We start from the raw sequence: 21,312 nt of genomic DNA, 5'->3' as shown, positions 1-21,312 counted from the left end.
TTAAATAATATATAATTATCAATTGACTTCCTAAAGAGTCTAAGAATTTATCATTTAAAAATAGGATGTAAATAAACCTATGAAATTCTGAAAATGAGTTATTTTCTCCGATGATAGTTAATTTTGCATATTTGGAATCAAGGGTAGAAAACTTGTGTGAACAAAATCATGTACAGCCTATGATAAACAAAACTTAGTTTCAACGGTGGATCAAGGAGGTGGAGGCGTAATAGTTTGGGGGTGTATATCAAGTAATGATGCTGGCAAACTTGAATTTATACAAGATACAATGCATAACTATGGGTATCTAAATATACTAAAACCGAATTTAAAAGAAAAATATAGAATGTTAGGGCTTGAGGCAACCTTTTTGTTTCAGCAGGACAACGACTCTTACCATACAGCAGCAATCGTACGGATTTGGCTGCTGAACCATGCTGCCAAGCAACTTCAAACAGTATCGAAATCACTATACATTAGTCCTATAGAACAGCTGTGGGTTTATTTAGATAATAAGATTTGCCGCAAACGATTTCCAACAAAGATATGTTAAGAAACGTCATCAAGGAAGAATGGCTAAAAATAAATGAACAGGATACTGCAAAGCTGGTTGAGTCCATGCAATGACACTGTAGGCTTATCCTACTTAATTTAATTCTTTATTTATTAATTTAAACAAGAAATAATTATTTAACTTCGTATGTCCGTTGCTTTATTCTTAGTTTCTAAATCCTAAAAAGAATGACAATCCCCCTGTATATTAAATAAAAATATCATTAGCTTTTTTAGAAATTTTCTTTCATGGCCAACTCATATCATTTTTAATATAAATTGGTGAATATGCAATCGCCACAACACCTAAAAAAGTCTATTAAACGCAGACGTTATCCCACAGGGTATAAAATTAAAAATTTTTGTGAATTTTAATTGTTTTAATGTAATTTGCCTTTGCATATATTTGTGTTTAATTTTTTTTTAAAGAATAACTGTTAATTTTTTATGTTTAACCTTCATTGTTGTTTTTTTTGGTTGAAATAAATCAGAAAACAAAAATTTATTTTAATAAAAATTAAAAAAGTTATGCGAAAATTAAGAAAAATTTTGTGGATATCCGTAGACTTTTTCTGCTATGTGTATGTAGCCACATTCATAGCCAGTCAAACATGATTTTGTTGTTGATTTTAATGTTAATTGAAATTGTGAGAATGAGAGATGGAGAACAATTTTGACAAGCTTTAGTCAGCGACGATGCTCTTTGCGCCTTACTTCATGTTGACCAGAACTTGGCTTACCAATATGTAGATTTTAATGTGGATGTGTGAGATTATTTAGACGAAAAATATTCCATATGTCTTAATATCATACTAGTATTTCCATGTACGCTTTGTTACACCTTAAATAAATAATTTGTTTTAAATTTTCATTCCTGAACCATGACTTTCTTCAGTGCATTCATACTAGCATATTTTTTAGTTCTCACCTTGCTCTCCAAATCGCCCAAATGGAATAGTCCTTCGGATTTGCATCTGGGCAATTTCAAAGCCATTCTGTGGACGAAATGAAGTGTGGAACATAATTTTTAACCATTCTTGGTTCACGCGAGCTTTATGAGACAGTGTCGAGTCTTGTTGGAATGTCTATGATCTACGACCGAAATATTTACATGCCAACGACTTTAAAGCAACTTCCATAACATTTTTCCAATAATAATTCGCATTGACTTTGCCACGAGGTTCAATGAAAACGATTGGAGAGCGTCCATCGGCAATCGCAGCTGCCTATACCATTACTTAAAATGGAAAATTACTTCGGGTGGCCATTCGTAGTTTGAAATTTTCGGCAATGCGTTCAGTTAAATAAACACGATCATTTTGAGAGTGTATGAACTGCTCAATGTGGAAATTTTACTTTTGTGCATCTTGGAACTTGTAGGCCTGTACCTTGGGTTTATTTTGAAATTACGTCGGATGCTTTGCTGGGATATTTTCAGTTCTTTGACCATTTGATTATCATTATGAAGCGGATTTCGTTGAAGTTGACTATTTACTCTCCGAACCATATTGATGTTGCTGTTTTTTTTTCGTCCACCACTATACTGTTTGGCGACTTTGCCTGTACTACTAGGGCGGTTTGATAGGTCAGTGACTTTTTGAATTTTCCGCACAGTTACTCCAAATGCAACAGTGCTGCCGTCAGCTGTAATCTACCAGTGGGTAACTTTCTAATTTTGAGCAAACTATGTCGTTCAGTTGGTGTTTGATAGCCGTTCAAAGCAGACAACCTCGTGAATTTTTACGAAAATAGAAAAAAGTGAATTTCGTGTGCTGATTAAGTATTACTTTTTACGTAAAAAATCCATCACTGAAACTAAGTTAAGACTTGATAAATACTATGGGGACTCGGCACCATCAATTTCAATGGCTAAGAAGTGGTTTACAGAGTTCGGTTGTGGTCGTACCAGCACTAGTGACGCCGAACGTTCAGGTCGCCCAAAAGAAGTGATCATGCTGGAAATCGTCGATAAAATCCATGAAATGATATTGGATGATCGGAGAGTGAAAGTGCGTGAGTTAGCTTATGCTGTAGGTATCTCAACTGAACGGGTACATCATATTTTACACGAATATTTGGACATGAAAAAACTAATCGCGAGATGGGTGCCGCGATTGCTCACACTCGACCATAAGCGCAATCGCGTAACCACTTCAAAAGAGTGTTTAGCGATGTTCAGCTGTAATCCGAACGAATTTTTGAACCGTTTTGTTACTGTGGACGAAACATGGATCCATCACAACATGCCAGAGACCAAAGAACAAACGAAACAGTGGGTTGCTAGGAGTGAACGTGGACCAAAGAAAGCCAAACAGAGTCTGTCCGCCGCATTTGGCGAAGAAAAAAGCAGAGTTCGTATTTGCGTACCCATGAGCGGCTCATTTCGGCTCATTCTGCTCACGGCTCATGAGCCGGCAAAAAACTCTTTTCATACGATGGCTCACGCTCACGAGCGAGCCCAACTACAGAGCTCACGCTCACGAGCAATAGCCGCCATTAAGTTATAAATGGGCTCACGCTCGTGAGCAAGAGTATGAACTGCGGCTCATGAGCTGCGTCATTAAAAAGATTAAAAATATTAATAACCTTGAACTAACTAAAATATGGACATAATCAAGTTCCTAAAATAAATAATAAATATATTTTTATTGTTTATTTGTGAAAAATAATAATATTTTATAAATTTGTTTTTCAAATTCAAATTATTGTTTCGTTATATTGTTTTAATATGAAATTATATATTTTTACATATAACGTTTATAAAAATAAATAAAGCAAATAAGCTAGTAAATCGCTTTTTATTAAACAGTTGAGCTCGTGAGCTCTTTGCCCGTGAGACCTCATGAGCAGCTCTTCAATATGAGCAACTTGAAGGCTCACGCTGGTGAGCAGCTCTTTAATATGAGCCAATTATGGGCTCACGCTAATGAGCCCATTTTGGGCTCACGTAAGAATTGGCTCTTGCTCATGAGCCTGAGCTGCTCATGAGTGAGCAAATACGAACCCTGAAAAAAAGTGCTGTTCCATCAAGACAATGCACGTGTGCACACTTGTCTAGTCACGATGACCAAAATCCACGAATTGGGATACGAACTGCTACCCTGTCCAGCATATTCTCCAGATATAGCCCCCTGCGACTATTTTCTGTTTCCAAGAATAAGAAAATTAGAAAAACGCTGGACTAAATGTATCGAGCTAAAAGGTGATTATGTAGAAAAATAAAATGTTTATTTACCGAAAAAAATTTGTTTTATTTAAAAAGTCATTGACTTATAAAACCGCCCTCGTTTTAAACCGATTTGTGGTACGATTCACAAACATTTTATTCACTTTGAGGTGTTTGAGCTCCCGAACAACAGCTGGTTGTGATTTTTCAGCCAAATATAACACAATCACACTATTACGTTTGAATTCCATTTGGAAGTTTAACTTTTGTTCTATAAAAGTTAGACGCAAATGCTTGTGGTAACTTGTAAACAATATAAACAGCTGTCATTCGTTTGAATTTCACGTAGTTGGCAATATCAGTTTAACAGTTATAACTGTGTGTAGTTGGTATCATTTCAATCGCCTAACCCTGTATAGTACAGCAAAAGTGATTTAATTGATGTTTATAAAACAGAGATGTTAACAGGAAATCGTTCTATTTACCATCAGAAGTATGAGTTTTTATATGAATCGGTTCTGCTATTGGTATTTTAATTCATTATTTATTTATTTATTTATTTATTTATTTTATATATTATTTTTATTTTTATATATTTTTAAATCCATTAATGCAAAATCGTTATACAAGACGAAAATGTTCATTAAGTATCACAAACAAACGAAATATTTATCTTATAATAGACGTAAAAAATGCTTTACTATGAAAAGTGTTATGACAAAAAGTTTCCAAATATTATCTTCGGCAGCATCACCTACAATTCCATGCACAAACTGTCTAAAGAGTAAAATAGCAATTTACCTACACAGGAATGAATCGTTATATAAATTCAAAACATGAACTAAGTTCTCAGAAAGGCATTTAGAAAGCATTAAAATAAACAAAAAGAGCACATCTACAAATATATAAACTTAATTGCTATTGTAATTTGTGATTTTGTAATACTGTAATTTGAAGATCTTTAACAACTTTAAATCCAGAACAATTATCGATATATAATAATAAGAAATGTTATTACACATACCAACTGAAGAGATTGAAGAAATTCATTGTTGTTATTAAAGATATTGAATGAGATACAGATCTTAGCGATATTGTACATTCTTTTGGCAAAAAACTCCTTAGTGCTATAGCAGTTATAAATATTATATTGTCAACAAACAAAAAACCCACAACCAATTAACAGCATAATGGATAGCCATTACTTCTGCTTGGAAAACACTACAGTAGTTAGGTAGTCGAAGCGAAAAACTAAGATCTGATCTTTCCGAAAAAATGCCACAGCCGACTCGTTCATCTATTTTGGAGCCATCTGTGTAGTTGTCTATTATATTGTGGGTAATTACTCTTCCACGGATCCAGTTTTCTGTACTACGTAAAGGAACTTTGAACCCCTGATTTAGGTCTGGCTAAGAACAATTATAGTCGATTGAGAAGGGGGCTGGTAGATCCTGATTCAGTATGATCGCGTGCCCTATACCAATCTTAGATCAGCGGGAAAGAGCATTTAGTCTGGTTGCTACTATCTAAGCTTGCTGTTTTACAAGAAGTCGCGATGGCAGCCAGTGAAGCAGAGTGAAAAGAGCCTTCGTAGGAGTGGAGCGCAGAGCTCTAGTGATTTGTAAGGCAGATATCCTCCTTGTTTTGTCAATAAGTTTTAAATGACATGCCTTTTCAGTAGCTTGCCACCAGAAAGCATCCCCGTAGAGAAGAGTTGGTTCAATGGCGGCCGTGTAGAGCCAATTTAAAATGCGATGTTGAAGACCCCAGCTGCGACCTATAGCTCTTCTACAACAGTAAGTAGCACATGTAGCTTTGTGGACTCTCTCTGCCAAGTTTGCTTTCCAGCTGAGTTTAGAGTCCAGTATGAGCCCCAGATATTTAACACTCGAGCTTAAGCTCAGTGTAATGTCTTTTATCTTGGGAAGGGAGAAGGAAGGAATTTTGTATTTTCTAGTGAAGAGAATAACCTTCGTCTTTTCAGGGTTAATATCAAGATCAAATTCCCTACACCCGATGAAGCGATAGCAATGTCATTGGCATAAGCTATTATGCTACATCCGGATCGTTCCAAAAGTTTCAACAAGGTATTAATCGCACTGTTCCACAAGAGTGGGGAGAGTACCCCGCCCAGTGGTGTTCCCCGACACACTATTCTACATGATTTAACACTTCCGATGTCGGAGGTAATAATTCATGTTTTGAGAAGGACCTCTACAAACTTCTACAGACTGTCCTCAAGGTTTAAATTCGAAAGAGATTTAACAATACCATTTGGACACATTGTTGAAAGCGCCTTCGTTGTCTAAAAAAATTGCGAGTGTATAGTCCCAAAAAAAGATAGAATGATCAACTTGTGAAATGAGTGCATGAAGCGCCGTATCGACAGAGTTGCCTTTAGTATATGCATGCTGTTATGAAGAAAAAAGTCCGGGATTTATAGTGTTTCTGATATGAAGATCAAGAACCCTTTCCAGTACTTTCAGAAGTATAATCTTTGGTGATGGAGTGTGTCGTTCTCCCTGCTTTAGGAATCAATACTACTCGAGCGACTGTGCAGCAACTGGGGATATACATGAGTTTGAGACAACTGTTATATAAACTAAGAAGTCAGGGAAGAATGACAAATTCACCTTGTTGGATGTCGACAGGAATGATGCCGTCCAGACCTGGAGATTTATATGGTTAAAAAGTTTTAATGGCCCACTTTATTTTCGTGTTGGTCACTTGAAAAGGGTTGGAGGTGACAAGCGGAGGTGGCTCGAACTGTGTTGATGCGTAAACATCGGAAACCACGCTGAGTGTCCAGCAGAATATTTAAAGCTTCCGTGCTAGAGTTAGTCCATTAACCATTAGGAGTCCGGATACAATCTAGGGTCTTGTGGGAGGAGTTGAGAATCTTGCGCAATCGACTGGACTCAGTAGAAGTTTCTATGTTACAGCAGACATTTTTCCAAGCTGCTCTTTTGGCCCGCCCAATGGCATATTTAAATTCCCTCAACTTTTCCTTATATAGTGCCCAATTAACGGTTGCTTTGGCTTCATTGAAGAGTTTTCTGCAACATTTGCGAAGATCTACAATAGCTAGATCCCACCATGGAGGTTTGGGTTTGCCACGAAATTCTGAGGGCTTACAAACCGCATCTGTGGCGCCTTTAATTGCTGCCGTGAGGAGGTCGACTGTCCGTTCGATATCGGAGCAGTTAAGTATAATGGGGGGCCCGGCTGTAAGCTAGACTCAAGAGTTGATCGAAAAGTGGACCATTCGGTACGTTTCCTATTTACTGGCTTGGGTGATCTATTTATTTCAAAGTTCACCAACAGATCCAAGTTAAAAATTATGTATCTATGGTCCGAAAAGGAGCAGTCCTGTGATACAGACCAGTTTTTGCGAAAATTTGAGGAGTGTTCGCTAATGAGGGTACTTCGACCTTCTATTAGAAGTCATAAAGGTCGGTTCACTGCCTTTATTAGCGATCATATAGTTACCTGCAAGAATGAAATCAAAAAGACACTCACCTCGTCCGTTGGTGTGGCTGCTGCCCCACATTACGCAATGTGCGTTGGCATCGGTCCAATAATGACCGGGATTGTTTTACTGTTCGCCTCTGATGTCAGAAGTCTTAGAGAATCATGTGGTGGAGTGGCACCATGATCATGTGCCATGTAAGCTGAGACAATCCAGAGAGCCTTTGCCTCATGTTCGATGGCCATGGCTATGTTGTCGTTATTGCTAAATCTAGGGAGTAAAAAGGCATTAATGTTATTTTTTACTACAATACAAGATCTGGGTTTACCTTGACCTACTACGAATACTATACGGTATCCGTTTGCATTCAGACCACAAACCCGGTTATTAACAACCCAAGGCTCTTGAATCAGAAGGATGTGCTCTCCTTTTTCAGCTAGGCGTAGGATTAAGGCTGCCGAGGCAGATTTCGAGTGTTGGAGGTTAATTTGCACAACCTTCAACATACCTAAGTGCTTTTAACAACGGTGCTGTTCAGTTTGTCCTCGTCCGCCATCGGTGAGAGTTCGTGGGACAGCGCAATACCTGTGAAAATTTCATCAACCAGTTCGGATGACGAGAAAATACTGGCTCCGTCGTCGGAGGAAAGGATACTGATTTTGTCACTAACGCCGTCTTCGGTGATATTGGTATCAGCTACCACGACCCTGCCATCAGAGACCGGATCTGAAGAGACAACCCCAGAAGATTGTTGTCGAATGACTTGGGCATTCTGACCGACCCGAAGCCATAGTTAATCACCCGATTTCGAGCTTGAAGGGGGGCGAGCGATTGTTCGTCAAGAACGACGAGAGCCTCTATGAAGTCGACCTTGGGTTCGCTGCCCTAAGCAACCTTCCAGTCGTGAGTTGGAAGATCGGGGTTGCTTGCCTTAAGAAGTGATAATGTTTCCTCGGGCGAAGCGAGCTCCGAAGGTACCCAGACTTTGAAGCGAGGGCGCTGTGGAATATTGTCCATAGAAACAGCTTTAAGCTGTGCACCGGGCCAGTGTTCCCCAAGTCCCCCAATTGCTTCTTTGTATATATCCGCGGAGCGTTGATCGGAACAAGCAATTATTTTGATATGACCCTGGTACCAGCCTGCGTCACGACAGCAAGGCGTGGGGCCAGGGTTAAGGGCCACGACTTCCATATAGACTTTCAGGAGAGCCCGCTCGACCTTCTTCCAGTTTACTGGGGAGATGGTGCCGTCACTGTTGTCAGTGTTAATTATGGCCCAAGTCAGACTCTCCTTAATGATCTCACTGAGGGGTTCGGAGGGTGTTGAAGGTCCCAACTTGGGGCGCTTCGAACTTCCTAATCCAGTGTGACCTGTGCGCAAACTGATAAGGCTGATATCTCTACGAGGAATCTCAAAGAGAGTACTGGATTTCTTCTTGACAGAACGTGGCCAACTTTCATACCGATGCTTACATGTCGATAAGTCTTCTTATTTTTTAATAAAAAGCTTAGCACAGAAAGAATTTAGTAAACGTTTGTATGATGTCAACAATATGTCCAGATTTTTTAGGTGATCTATGTGATTATCTAAAACACCTCATCTATCTATCCTTTCTACTTTGCAATTACCGAAATATATTTATGACCAGGAACTCAGAAAAAAAAATTGCGTTATCTCGTTTAGTGACGTGTATCTGTCAAAAACCGTCCTGAATGTAAATTGTGCTGAACTAAATTACTTTAAAGCATCTTAACTGTCTGATAGTATGTTTATACTCCTATTAAATATATTTTCCACTTTCAGACAAGCTATGACTCCTCTATTTGGAGTAGGACTAAAAAGATTTACATTGGAGCCGTGGTCGCTATAAGATCAAACGGCTTTAAGTGAAGCATTTGGTCCAAATAAATGAATAGCGTGGTACACAGAGCACCACTAATACAGAGTTAAGCCCACGCTGAACCTTGTTGAGTACTGTACAGTACAGAAGTTGCGGTCCCCACCTTTTACCAAAAGCTTTCAGACATAGTAGTAGTGCCATATTAGATTTTACGACGCGTGCTACAGTACTTTGTTTCCAATTTAATTTTTTTTTTGTCAAAAACCATACGTGAAAATGTATTTTCCGTAAATTGCAGCACAGAAACTCTAGAAAAGATTGCAGAAACAGTGCAAACCCTATGTTTTCTGGTACAAACTACAATTTTGGTTTCATCAAGACCATTTTGCAAAATATCCCTGAAATTAGTGGCATATTTTTTTGGCAACCAATATAAACTATCCCAAGTGAACTATACTTTCCAGATGAAAGGAAGGAGTACACCCTCTTAAGGTGTACGTCTACTTATCCGTCTGTATGCTGTTCATGAACCCATAGTTGTTTCAATAAACCTGACGGTTAACAACTGACTAGTAAACCTAATGAGCGGATTATTAGCACCAAGACGCGACTGCCTGCTACTGGAGTTAGAAGTATTGGTAAAGGCTTCTAACTTTCATCGGTTCTCTTGAACTTCCCCAGTTCTTTTTTGTATTCATATAGGGAAATCTTGTATTCAGACCAGTCATTCTCAGACCAAATTATTTGGATCCCCAATAAGAAATTTAAACGTAATTTGGGCGCAACCAAAGTCTGCATAGGTAGGTGGTATCATGAATTTCCCACTCATCATTAACACAATCCATTGGTAAAAAAATTGTGGCAAATACGCTTGTTTAACTAATCAAAAGCAAATATGACTGTAAAAAGACACCACGATATGATAACATTTTAACCATCATTTTAAAAAAATAACCGTTTTTCGACATTAGTTTCATCGCGAGGCTTTTTAATGCCACTATTAAATTTGATTTTTACTCAATAGAGAGATAATATATATACTCGATTATATTAATTACTAAATCAGAAAAAGATTCTATATTAATTATATTATGTATCATTTCACTCCTGTTATTACTCCATGTTACGAGTTATTAGTATAACATATCTACTAGTATAAGTGAGTTTACTAACATTAGGAAAAAGTACAATAAAACGCAGACAGACTTTGTCAACACTTTATTCTGCATTTATATCTGGTATATCCCGTATTAAGGCAGCCGACCATCCAGCCTTTAATTAAACAATAGAAAGCAAATGAATACAATTACAACTAAATATTATCCCTTTGTTAGTGAATTGCAAAGCATTATTGATTTTTTTCATTCATTATCTGTAATTTATCAAGTATAACTTAGTCCAAATGATTTAAGTGAGTCTTTAATATTAAGTTTATGTATGTTAATCTATATTTCACAATTATTATTGTTGCTGAAATAAGCATGAGTAAATTTCATATAGTGTAGTATAAGGTAGACAATACAAATTGACTATTTTAAATCTGCCATTTCACGTTCCATAACTTTCTTTTCATGTGTTACCTTTTCAGGGTCATAGTCTATACTTAAATGCAGTTGCAAAGCATCGACTTAGCCTTTAGCGCCTAATTTTTTATATATATTTTTAATGATTCTATACTCTTTGTTCAATGATTTAAAAATTAACAAGAGAAATAAACAAACTAAAATAAAAGAAAAATACGATATTTTGAAACACTCGATGTCTTCCATCGGTATTAAAACATACAAAACTTTAATATTTTAATAATAATACATATTATTCGCCCGTGCGAATCGTGGAGCAACATTAGCATAACTTTCTCAGTATTTCGTTCCTAGATTAGATTATATACATAAGAAAGAATATATAAATCATGCAACAAATGATGCCTCTACAAACAGAAAAGTTTTGAAATTTAATAATTAAAAATATAAAAAAAATATAATTAAATAATTCAATTATTTTACATCTGGTTTACGATTTCGTTCTAATATAAACACAGCAAGTGAATTTTTAATAAAACTTTCACAAAAAATTTACAAAACTCTAGATAAATGTGCGAACATAAAAGTTAAGTCAAGTCAAGTCAAGGCTTGGGATCAGTTGGTTCGATTCGATTCCTGGTACTTGCAGGCTTAAAAAATTAATTACGGACAACTAAATACAAGAATTGTATCCAAGACCACTGATGACAGGCATTTGGCAATACTCGAAGCAGCTGTATAGTCAGCCAAAAATACAATTAATTAAAATAATATAAAAATGAATTTTTGTTGTTGTGGTTCACTACTTTTCGAAAAACCTCTTTAATAATATTTAATAAATACTGTACCATAGTATCGTGCTTTAGATAATTCACTAAATTCATTGTTTAAGTCTTTGGACTATGTATTTCCTTAGTTTTGCGTTTCCTAATTACTGGCGGCTTAGTTAGTTGTACGTTCTATGGTAATTTAAAAAATTTTGGTTCTTCTAAAACTAAATCATTTGTTTATCTTCACCGCACTTATGTCTTTTCAGCACTAATATCAAGTGCGGTTACAATAGTTTTAGTTTCAGTTAATACTGCACTTCAAGAGCAACTGAACTGAAGGATAAGCAACAATCATATATGTACACTTATACTTACATGTATATGGGTTAGAATCGTACATTACTAATCAAATATTGAATTACTATTACATCAACATCACCATGTATTTTACACTACTAAATAGAATGTAACTTTCTGACTGGAACTGAGTTCACCAGTCTTGTATAGGTATTTATTCTTGGAGACGCTTAGTTATAGAGCATACTAATTTAGACTTCATCTACTAATAAAACTAATTAACAAAGTTATGAATTAGGTACCAAAACCAGTCAATATAACAGAACATAGAATTAAGGAGCAGAATTTGTCTTCAACTAATGTTAGAAGTTGTTTGTACTAATCAAGTTCGATTGGACGTGGGGACGCATACAGTAATTTATGTCCGTGGAAATGACCTCTAATTCGCAGGCTGCACTTGTATCAAGGAAATATACTAGTCTCATAAGTTTTTTTTAAGCTGTTACTTTAATTTTTTTTTCATACTTTATAGTTATCGTATAAAGTTAACGAGAAATCCATTTTATAAAAACCAACAAATTTATTAAATGTAAAAAAAAAGATATTAAATGGTTCATATTTTTTTTAGACTGGTGATTTTATCGTCTTACGTGCGGATTTAGTTAACGATTGGCCTATAATTTGGCAAGTTGATTCCAAATGTATATTACAAAAATATGAGCCATTTTGTCAAAATGGAAAAATGTTTTATAGAAACATGTGCAAAGTAAGTATATATTGTTAATATATATTTCAATTATATATTCGAGTTTTTATGCCGTATGAAGTATGCTTCTTGGAATCTCGAGACAAAAAAGCTGTATCTTAAAGCTCCTGTACGTATTCAAATTCAATCCCATACTGAAACGATTGTTGAGTTTATGCGTTCCGAGTTACTAGCAGATGATACCGAACAATTCATTGAAAAAATTATGGAAGATTTTTTGTCATATCGTGACAATTTTGAAATATATATACAAACAATGATATCGCAAGTATTAGACCCAAGTTTCTTCTCTGAAATCACTAGAGAAAAAGGTATATATAAGGAATATATATATTTGCTACGAAGTTTTATAATTTTTGAATTTTAAAATAGATGAGTATTTTCTGGGAAGTGTTCGTGAAATTGATTCAATAATGGAAAATTGTAAGAAGAAATTACTTTCAATCACACCTTGGACCCGTAGCATTATAGTTTCAATTGAAACTTGGCCAAAATGTCACGTTTTTACGGAATGGGGACAAAATAATTTAGCGCAGAAGAATTGCGGTGGTTGCCATCAGCCAGGTATATCAGTACGTTTTTTATTATTTGGGCATTCGTACAATGCAAATACAATGCAACCAATACCTTCTGACGTACGCATATCTTACGAAAAGGTTAGTGTGTTTCAATTTATATACAATTCTTAAAGGAAATAAATTCAAAAATTTTAGGATATTTTACTATGTCGAATATGCGCTGCACGAGCTGATATATTTCATAAAATTGCACATGAAAAGTATAATCTTTACATAAATTGTTCGAGACGAGTTGCTGAACAACAACAGGAAAATCCCGGCAAAAGCTCAACAGAAATACTTAATGATTTACTTGCGGAACATAACTGGGTAGATGAGGTAATGTAGATCCATCATTGAATACCTATATACATTAAATTGTTTTTAGAACAAAATCTTTTCTTTTAGTGAATACAATTATTTTTTGGTTTATTTATCAAGAGAATTTTAACTAACTTATCTCAATATTTTCTTAACGGTAAAACTATACATTTGAAATTTATAATGTATATACTTTTTCTTAATAAGGATACTCACAAAAATTCATTATTGCGTCGTAAATTGGATAAATTTAATAAAAATTCAAGAGGCTTTATTAATTTGTGCATGAATGAGGCACCTTTTGTGAGTACCCCTAATGATATATTCATCATTGCTTCGATATAATACAAAATTTGTATTCACGACACTTTTACTTTACTTTACGAAACAATAATATACCACTTTCCATTTGTCTTAATTGCATACATCTGCAGTACATACAATTAACCGCATAAATATGCATATGCACAATTCAACTAAAACAGCTTAATTTATGGTATACAGACAAAAATTAAAATTTTGAAAACCTAAATGAAACCATCCTCCAGAATAGTGCTATTGAAAATCGATTTTTCTGAAGTTTAAGTAAAGTTTTTTCGAGTTGTGCAACATTATTTTTTATTCTATTCCCTTAAAACGTCGTAAATTTATTTTTTAATTAATGGCATACTTCATTTCAAATCACATGAAATAGTAAGTAGGAATAAGGTAGATTGGTTACATAGAGTAAAATTTAAAATTAAATTTGAATGAGCCACTTACAAATATTCCATTGACAGAAATTATGATTTTACTTTTTTAATGGGAAGAAAATAAGAACAATATTCCAATCAAATTACGACTCAATAACAGATATTAAACTAGAAATTTGTATGTCTTTATTATGCCAATCTATTTATAAATGGGTTTAAAGGTGCAAAGAACTCCTCAAGTTTTGTAAGGACAAATATCATAAAAAATGTGATTTTATTTGATTTTATTATTATTTTGTAGCAATAAAAAAAATTAAAATAATTTGTCTTTAAGTATACACACTTTTGTGCGCATATCATTTGTTGGTTTTATTACAAAAGTTATAACTGTCTGCTCAACTAAGCTCACATGTATAAAATAATGTAAAATAACTTACAATTAACCCAAACTATTATTTGTTTTGCGGCCCTCTCTCTACAGCTGGGGTATAACTCAACGAGTATACCCAGGGATCGTTATAAGAATTTAATTAAAAAAAAATATAAGAGAAACTTCTGTTTATACCAGCGTTCCATTCCTCTATCAGCTATAGCCAAATGGAGGTCCGGATGACTAGTTAAATTACCCTACTACAGCATGAGCCAAGCAGAAGATAACTCAACTAATGGTAATTCAACCATTATCACTTCACCCAAACCAGTTTATCCATTCACATGGTGATCGTCAGCAATGACCAAACGAACCAACATGTGTCTAGACCAACTAGTTCGAGCTCCAACTGTTGTCCTTAATAGAATTGACTTACCTTCAAATGAAAGAAATTCAAAATAGAACGATTTGGCAATTTCGCTGCACTTTTATTTGAAATTCCTTCCATTGTAGGCAAAAACAAAAATATTTTCAAGTAAACAAAGTCCCGTAAATTTCTCAAAACAAACTTCTTATTGTTGTACGCATTGCAATCAAATGCGATAAAAATAACTGCATTACATAAAAAATGGGTGTACAATATTTTTCTTAAATTTGTTTATGCAGACAAACAAGAGAAATAGTTACAACAAATTTACCTACCTTTTACTAGCGGCAAAAACTAATCAAAACATATTTTAGACTACAGGGTCATCCATTAAAAAAAATTAGTTTTTACATAAAGTGCCCATTACACGGCATCGCCCGATGTAATTGCGCAATGTTTTCACTTGCCATTACACATGGAATTTGTCGACAATTTTTTAAACATCGCCTCCAGCAAACAATGTTCAGTGATTAGTATTAAAGCAATCGCTGAAGTGTCAACGGCGGCAGCTATGCGTAATTTCGTAACGAAAAATGATGTTTTGTATTATAATTTTAAAATATATATTACAATTCATTCATATTTGCATCGCCTGCTAACGATAAATCATGCGTGCATTTAAACGATATTTACGCTTCCATTTCTCAAAATAAATGAAATTTTGCATGCCGACAAAATCCGACTGTATACGCAAAAACACGAGTGTGTCTGAAGAAATATCAAAATATCTTCGTTAAATTTTTAGGCTGACGTCATTTCTGTTGTTTACGCTGGTTCCCAAATAAACAAAGTTTTTTACAACTTCGAACTTATAATTGTCAACAGTGACGTTGGTCCCACAATGCACATGAGATTTCTTTATTGACAGAAAGTACTTTGTTTTGTCCTCATTTACCACAAGATCCATTTCCTTCGCTTGTTTTTTTAAGTTGAAAAACGTCACACTAACGGCGCTGGAGCTCAGGCCAATGATATCAATATCATCAGCATATGCAAGTAGCATCACATTTTTGTAAAATATTGTGTTAGGATGGTTATTTATTATTATTTTTGATTCTAACAGAGCCGGTAGTGTTGCTCAACACCATTTAACATGGCCGTATAAGTTTTGTTGGGATACAAAATTCAAACATAGCGATATAGAGAGTGCTTCAAGTCGTTGTATCAGAATCAGCTTTGAAATCGAAAAATTGATGGTGTGTTGATGTGTTTTCCTTAAGTCTTCTCCAAACTTTGATGTATTGTGAATATCTAATCTAAGGTGAATTTACTAGGTCTGAAGCCATACTGATGATAGGATGGGATTGAACATACAAGGTAAAGTGTCTGATTGCATTTAACATGGTAAATACCAGCGCCATCCTTGTCAATGTTTTCTCCAAGTTGACTTAGCCTTTACGTGGCCTCTTCTGGATAGTTACAATCATCCGTGCGTAGTGTATTAATGTGTGCGGCAAAATCCTTCTCATGAAAATATATGTGGTTATGCGTCGAGTTTGGAACCCACCATTTAAAAACACCATTCAAACGAATAGCAAACGAAGAGGCAGCCTCGGATAAGGAAACGATCTACTGATGACAATCGCAAACGTTTTAAGAAACACGCTTTAAAGAGAAGGTGCATCTATACAGCTGGTTAGTGTCCGCAAGAAATATAAGGCTGACATTACCGCCCTCCAGGAAATGCAATGGACGGGACATGGATTGTCTAAACGAGAACATTGTGACATCTACTATAACTGGCATGCAACAAAGCACGAATTTGGAGTCGGATTTGCGGTAAGCCGAAAGTTGAAAAATTGGTTTTAACATTTACACCAATAAACGAAAGACTCGCAACTCATATAAACGAAAAACTTCTTCATCACTATAATTTGTGCTCATGCCCCGATGGAAGATAAAGATGACGACACCAAGGACATTTTCTATGAACAGCTTGGGGAAGTATATGAACGCTGTCCCCATCATGACATCAAAATCGTTTTAGGAGACTTCAACGCAAAGGTGGGTAAAGAAGGTATCTTTGGCGCTGTTATCGGGAAGTTCAGCCTTCAAACAAAAGCTTCTGTTAATGGAAGAAGGCTGATTGATTTCGCCGCGGCTAGAAACATGGTGGTTAGTAGTACCAGATTCCAGCATCTTAACGTACATAAGGCAACATGGCTGTCACCTGATTAAAACACAAGATCTCAAATTAATCACTTTGTGATAGACGACAGGCATGGTTCCAGTGTCTTGGATGTACGTACTATCCGAGGAGCCAACATCGACTTGGATCATTATCTTGTTGCAGCCAAGATCCGTACACGTTTATGTGCGATGAAAAAGGTACGTGAAAAAGCACAGCGAAAGCTAGACGTCAAAAACTGCAATCACAACAGACAGCTAATGACTTGGCTACTCGACTATCCCAGTATCTGCAAAATTTATCTGAAGAAATCGATATATGCGCGCAATGCAATCACATCTCCAACTGTATGCGTACCGCTGCAGAAGAGGTGATCGGTTATCACCGTAGGCAAAGAAACAACTGGTACGACCAAGAGTGTCGTGACGTTACCGCAGAAAAAGACGCAGCATATTTCTTTCTGACCCTTTCAAAGACCGGGGTATACTCAGGGTATACCAAGGTGTTAATCCAAGATTCACAAAATTTGATTGGAAAATTTGTATTAGATTAATATGTGGGACACAACAATTTAGATTATGCACTACACTTTATTTATGATTTAAAAGTCCTACAAAACAAATCAACTATGATAAAAAAAAAATTAAATAACTAATTTTATGTTCAGTATCCCTTTTTTTATTTACAATTTAACAGAACAAAAGAAAATAAATAAAATAAACTACCATTTATATAAATTCTCGAAGTTAGGAGTAAATTATGATTTAAATACTTAACTTATGTTTGGGAAAAATATTTTTTTTCCTCTTTTTAGTACAGAAGAAAGATTTCAATAACAATGCTCTCTAAATTTTTAATTCCCTTCCATAACTATTTTATTATTTAAAATAAAGAAAAAAACAAAATGAAAAAAAACCAAGAGGTACTTACCGCAGTTGTTGAGATGACGTCATTGCTCCTCTGCTGTACCTGACTATGTTTGTAACAAAAAAAGATCAATGTTAAATCTTCTATGATATAAATATTTACAATAGGGAGGGAGGAAAAAAATTAACAACTATATTCACTAATAACTAATAAAATAAATAATACTATTCATATAATATACACTTAATTATCACAAAAGTAGAAATATTTCAAAAAAAGGAAAAAAACAAATAGACCTAGCTTATCTAAAATATAAACTTCAAATTTACTCCATCAAAAATGTATATGTAATATATTCTTAGTTATTATCACAAAATTAGAATATTTCAAAAAGAAACAAATGGACTTAGCTTATTTAATATGTTGAATTCACCATTGTTCCATCAAAAATGTGTAATTAAAAATAAAGAAACAAACACAATTCATATATATGTATATAACTCAATTAGTTATACAAAAGATAATATATAATATATATAATAATATATATATATATATATATATATATATATAATATAATATATATATATATATATATAATATATATATAATATATAAATAATATATAAAAAGAGAAGAAAAAAAATAGTGGTTCGCTGGTGTTATAAGCCAGAAGCGACGTTGTTGTAGCTGTGGTAGCTGCTGCTGTTTATGAAAATTTTATCAGCATTTGCGGTATGACAAATATTAATGCTATTGCGGCTGTTGTGGTCTAAGGTATTATGTTGATTAACTAGCGTCCGAATTGTTGTTGCTTAGGTGTTTTAACAAAAAAAAAATTACGAACATAATACCCAGTTTGAAGTCACCAACTAAACAAGTGATTTAAATTTTTCTTTTAATAAATGGGTTTTTTCTTTTTTTAGTTATTTTGTATTTTAGTTAGTTAATTTCTTTCTTTTTAGGCTTTAGTTGTTTAGTTTTATGAATTTATTTTCAATTTTTTTTAGATCGCTAGTTTAGTTTAATTGAAGTCCACTTTAAGTTGTAGTGTACTTGAAATCTTTCACGTAAATTCGGTAATGCAGCAAGAAACGAAATTTTCACTTAACAACTTTGCGCCACTTTCTATGAGAATTGTTGCATATTTTAATTTGTTGGTATTAATTCTGAATATGCCGATTTTGGAAACTATTTACTTTTGATTTAGCCGATTTTCTATATTCAATCTTCAATGTTCAAATTACTGCATAAAATAGACAACGCTTATTTCATGTATATTTAGCAATGCATATTAAAGGAAAATTTATTCTTTTATATTATTTGCAGTTCACAGCAGTTTATAATTAATAAAACTCAACGAATTGCAATTTCAAATGAAAAAAAGAAACTTTTATAACAAAAGAAAGCTCTGTCGCAGGTTTTACACGTTCCGTTCTAAAACACCAACCAAAGAAGCGAGAAGCTCCTTCCACTGCTCCTTTTATTCAATTTTTTTTTATAATTGCTTGAATCTGACTTTTCAGTTAGCCGTTTTGCGGTCAATGACCATATTCTTTCCCCTCACCATGTTTTCGGTTGTTGTATTTCCAGACTTCTGGTAGCTTTCAATTATTTTGCTATTGATTCTTCTTTTTTTTCACCTTGCGATGTTTAAGCTGCATGCATTCTCAGCTTTTCCTATTTCCCGCTGCAAATTTTGGCGATCAAAACGAAAATGTAAAAAACAAATTAAAATGAGATTTCTCTCGTTGCTATTTTTGTTTTGATTTTTATAAATGTGTTTGGGTGCCAGTGTTTTATTTCTGTTGCAAAAATTGATTATTAACTACAGTATCAAGCCACCCGATATCGGCAAAAGTGAAGGGAAGAGAAACTTCTTTTTAGGTAAAAAAAGCAGGAAGTAGAAAGACGTGAGCTTCAAATTTCTATAAAAAAACTAAAAGCCTAGGAAATAGTTATAAACCCGGGGTAAATTCCTGCAAAGATGAAAATGTTAATCTGGTGATAGATGTCCAAAACATGCATAATATTTGGAGGGATCACTTCTCGAAACTACTAAATGGTGGTAGTGGTAATGTGACTAAAAGAGAAGATGATCCCGAAATAATCATCCCGCCTCCCGATCGTAATGAAGTAAAAATAGCTGTAATGCGGCTCAAAAACAACAAAGCTGCAGGCGCCGATGGTTTACCGACTGAGCTGTTAAAAGCTGGTAACGAAGAGCTATCAAAATGCATGCTACAGCTAATTCGCAGCATATGGTCAGATGAATGCATGCCCAACGATTGGAATTTAAGTGTGCTTTACCCAATCCACAAAAATGGTGATCCTACAAACTGCGCCAATTATCGCGGGATCAGTCTTTTAAATATCGCATATAAGGTTCTGTCAAACGTACTATGTGAAAGATTTAAGCCAATCGTTAACTAACTAAATGGACCTTATCAGTGTGGCTTTTTAGATGAAGAACTAACGGACTTCCATGCAGAAGCTGTGGTACTACTGCCTAAAGTTAAGGGCAAAGGTGAAAGGTGACATAAAGTCGGTCAAGAAATTGTCGGAACTTGAGGGGACTGTTAGGAGATTGGGGTTTGGTTGTAAATTGAAACTCACAGGCTTGGAGACGTGGGTAGCTATTAGTGGCTGAGGTGGAATGGGTTATGGTGTGGTCTGATCCACTGAGGCAATGAAAACACAGGGTGAAAAGAAACTGGTTGGGGGCCTATTGGAGGAATGAGAGCTGATTTGGGTCGGTTTGGCCCGTTTGGCCACAATTGAACACTTTGGAAGTGTGGTGGGCCAAGAGCTGGGTGCAGCTTCAGGAGGGAAGAGGTGGCATACCCGCCTGAGTAGCGTTTGACAATGCGAGAAGGTGCGGAGAATTTACTGCGACGCAAAGACGGTCGCGCGGACGGCTTTAAGATCTACTTTATCGTAAGAGAGGGGGAAATTCTTCAAGAGGACTGGAATAATCCGGTCGTCTTGGGTGACAGATGCAAAGGAGGGGATTTGCATCTCCTTAGAGATGCTCTTCTAGAACATGAATGCTATGGAGGAAGTCATTGTCTGGCAAGGATTCGAGTGATCTTGCCATTTACGCATTTAAATAAGTAAGTGGCATTGAGAAGGGAGGACTTAATGTCGGCGGATTTGATGGCTGACGCTAAGCAGGGGGGTGGGTGGTGGAAAAGCAGGGTAGAAAGCCGGAGACGGCCTCGGGGCTGGCGAGAGTTTGGGGGCCAACACGGATTTGGGTGCTGACAGGGGTTTTTCAGAAGATGGGGGCTTGTGAGCTAATAGGGGTTTAGGCTGACACTGGTTCGGACCCAGCTTGAGTCTTGGGGTGCCAAAGGAGCATTGGGAGCATTGGTGAGGTTGTTGATGGGACTGAATCCAGGTAGGAACGGAGAAATTCAGACACCGAAGCCAATTCAGCAATGAGGGCGCAGACTTAGGTGTAATAGAAGTGCCTTTCTTAAGCATTACTTTGCCGAAAGTGTTCCGTGCCGCTTGCTTGTTCCAACAACGGTGTTGGCTCGAGTGCGTTTAGCTGCAATGCTACGG

The 21,312-nt window shown here is 35.5% G+C and overlaps 1 protein-coding gene across 5 annotated transcripts in view; it reads left to right on the top strand.

The window, feature by feature from the left end:
* Positions 1–21,312, top strand: part of LOC119672921 (probable serine/threonine-protein kinase yakA) — a 72,040-nt gene that overhangs the window by 45,386 nt on the left and 5,342 nt on the right. For all 5 annotated transcript variants that reach the window (XM_038084091.1, XM_038084090.1, XM_038084089.1 and 2 more), the window contains 4 exons: positions 12,246–12,383; positions 12,445–12,694; positions 12,756–13,039; positions 13,097–13,279. In XM_038084091.1, coding sequence (XP_037940019.1) covers positions 12,246–12,383; positions 12,445–12,694; positions 12,756–13,039; positions 13,097–13,279 — 855 coding nt within the window. The remainder of the gene's footprint in view (positions 1–12,245; positions 12,384–12,444; positions 12,695–12,755; positions 13,040–13,096; positions 13,280–21,312) is intronic.

The sequence above is a fragment of the Teleopsis dalmanni genome, chromosome 1 (assembly GCF_002237135.1).
Source record: "Teleopsis dalmanni isolate 2A chromosome 1, ASM223713v2, whole genome shotgun sequence".
NCBI classification, from domain to species: Eukaryota; Metazoa; Arthropoda; class Insecta; order Diptera; family Diopsidae; genus Teleopsis; species Teleopsis dalmanni.
The sequence above is the reverse complement of the archived record's forward strand: the minus strand, read 5'-3'. Positions and strand labels throughout refer to the sequence as shown.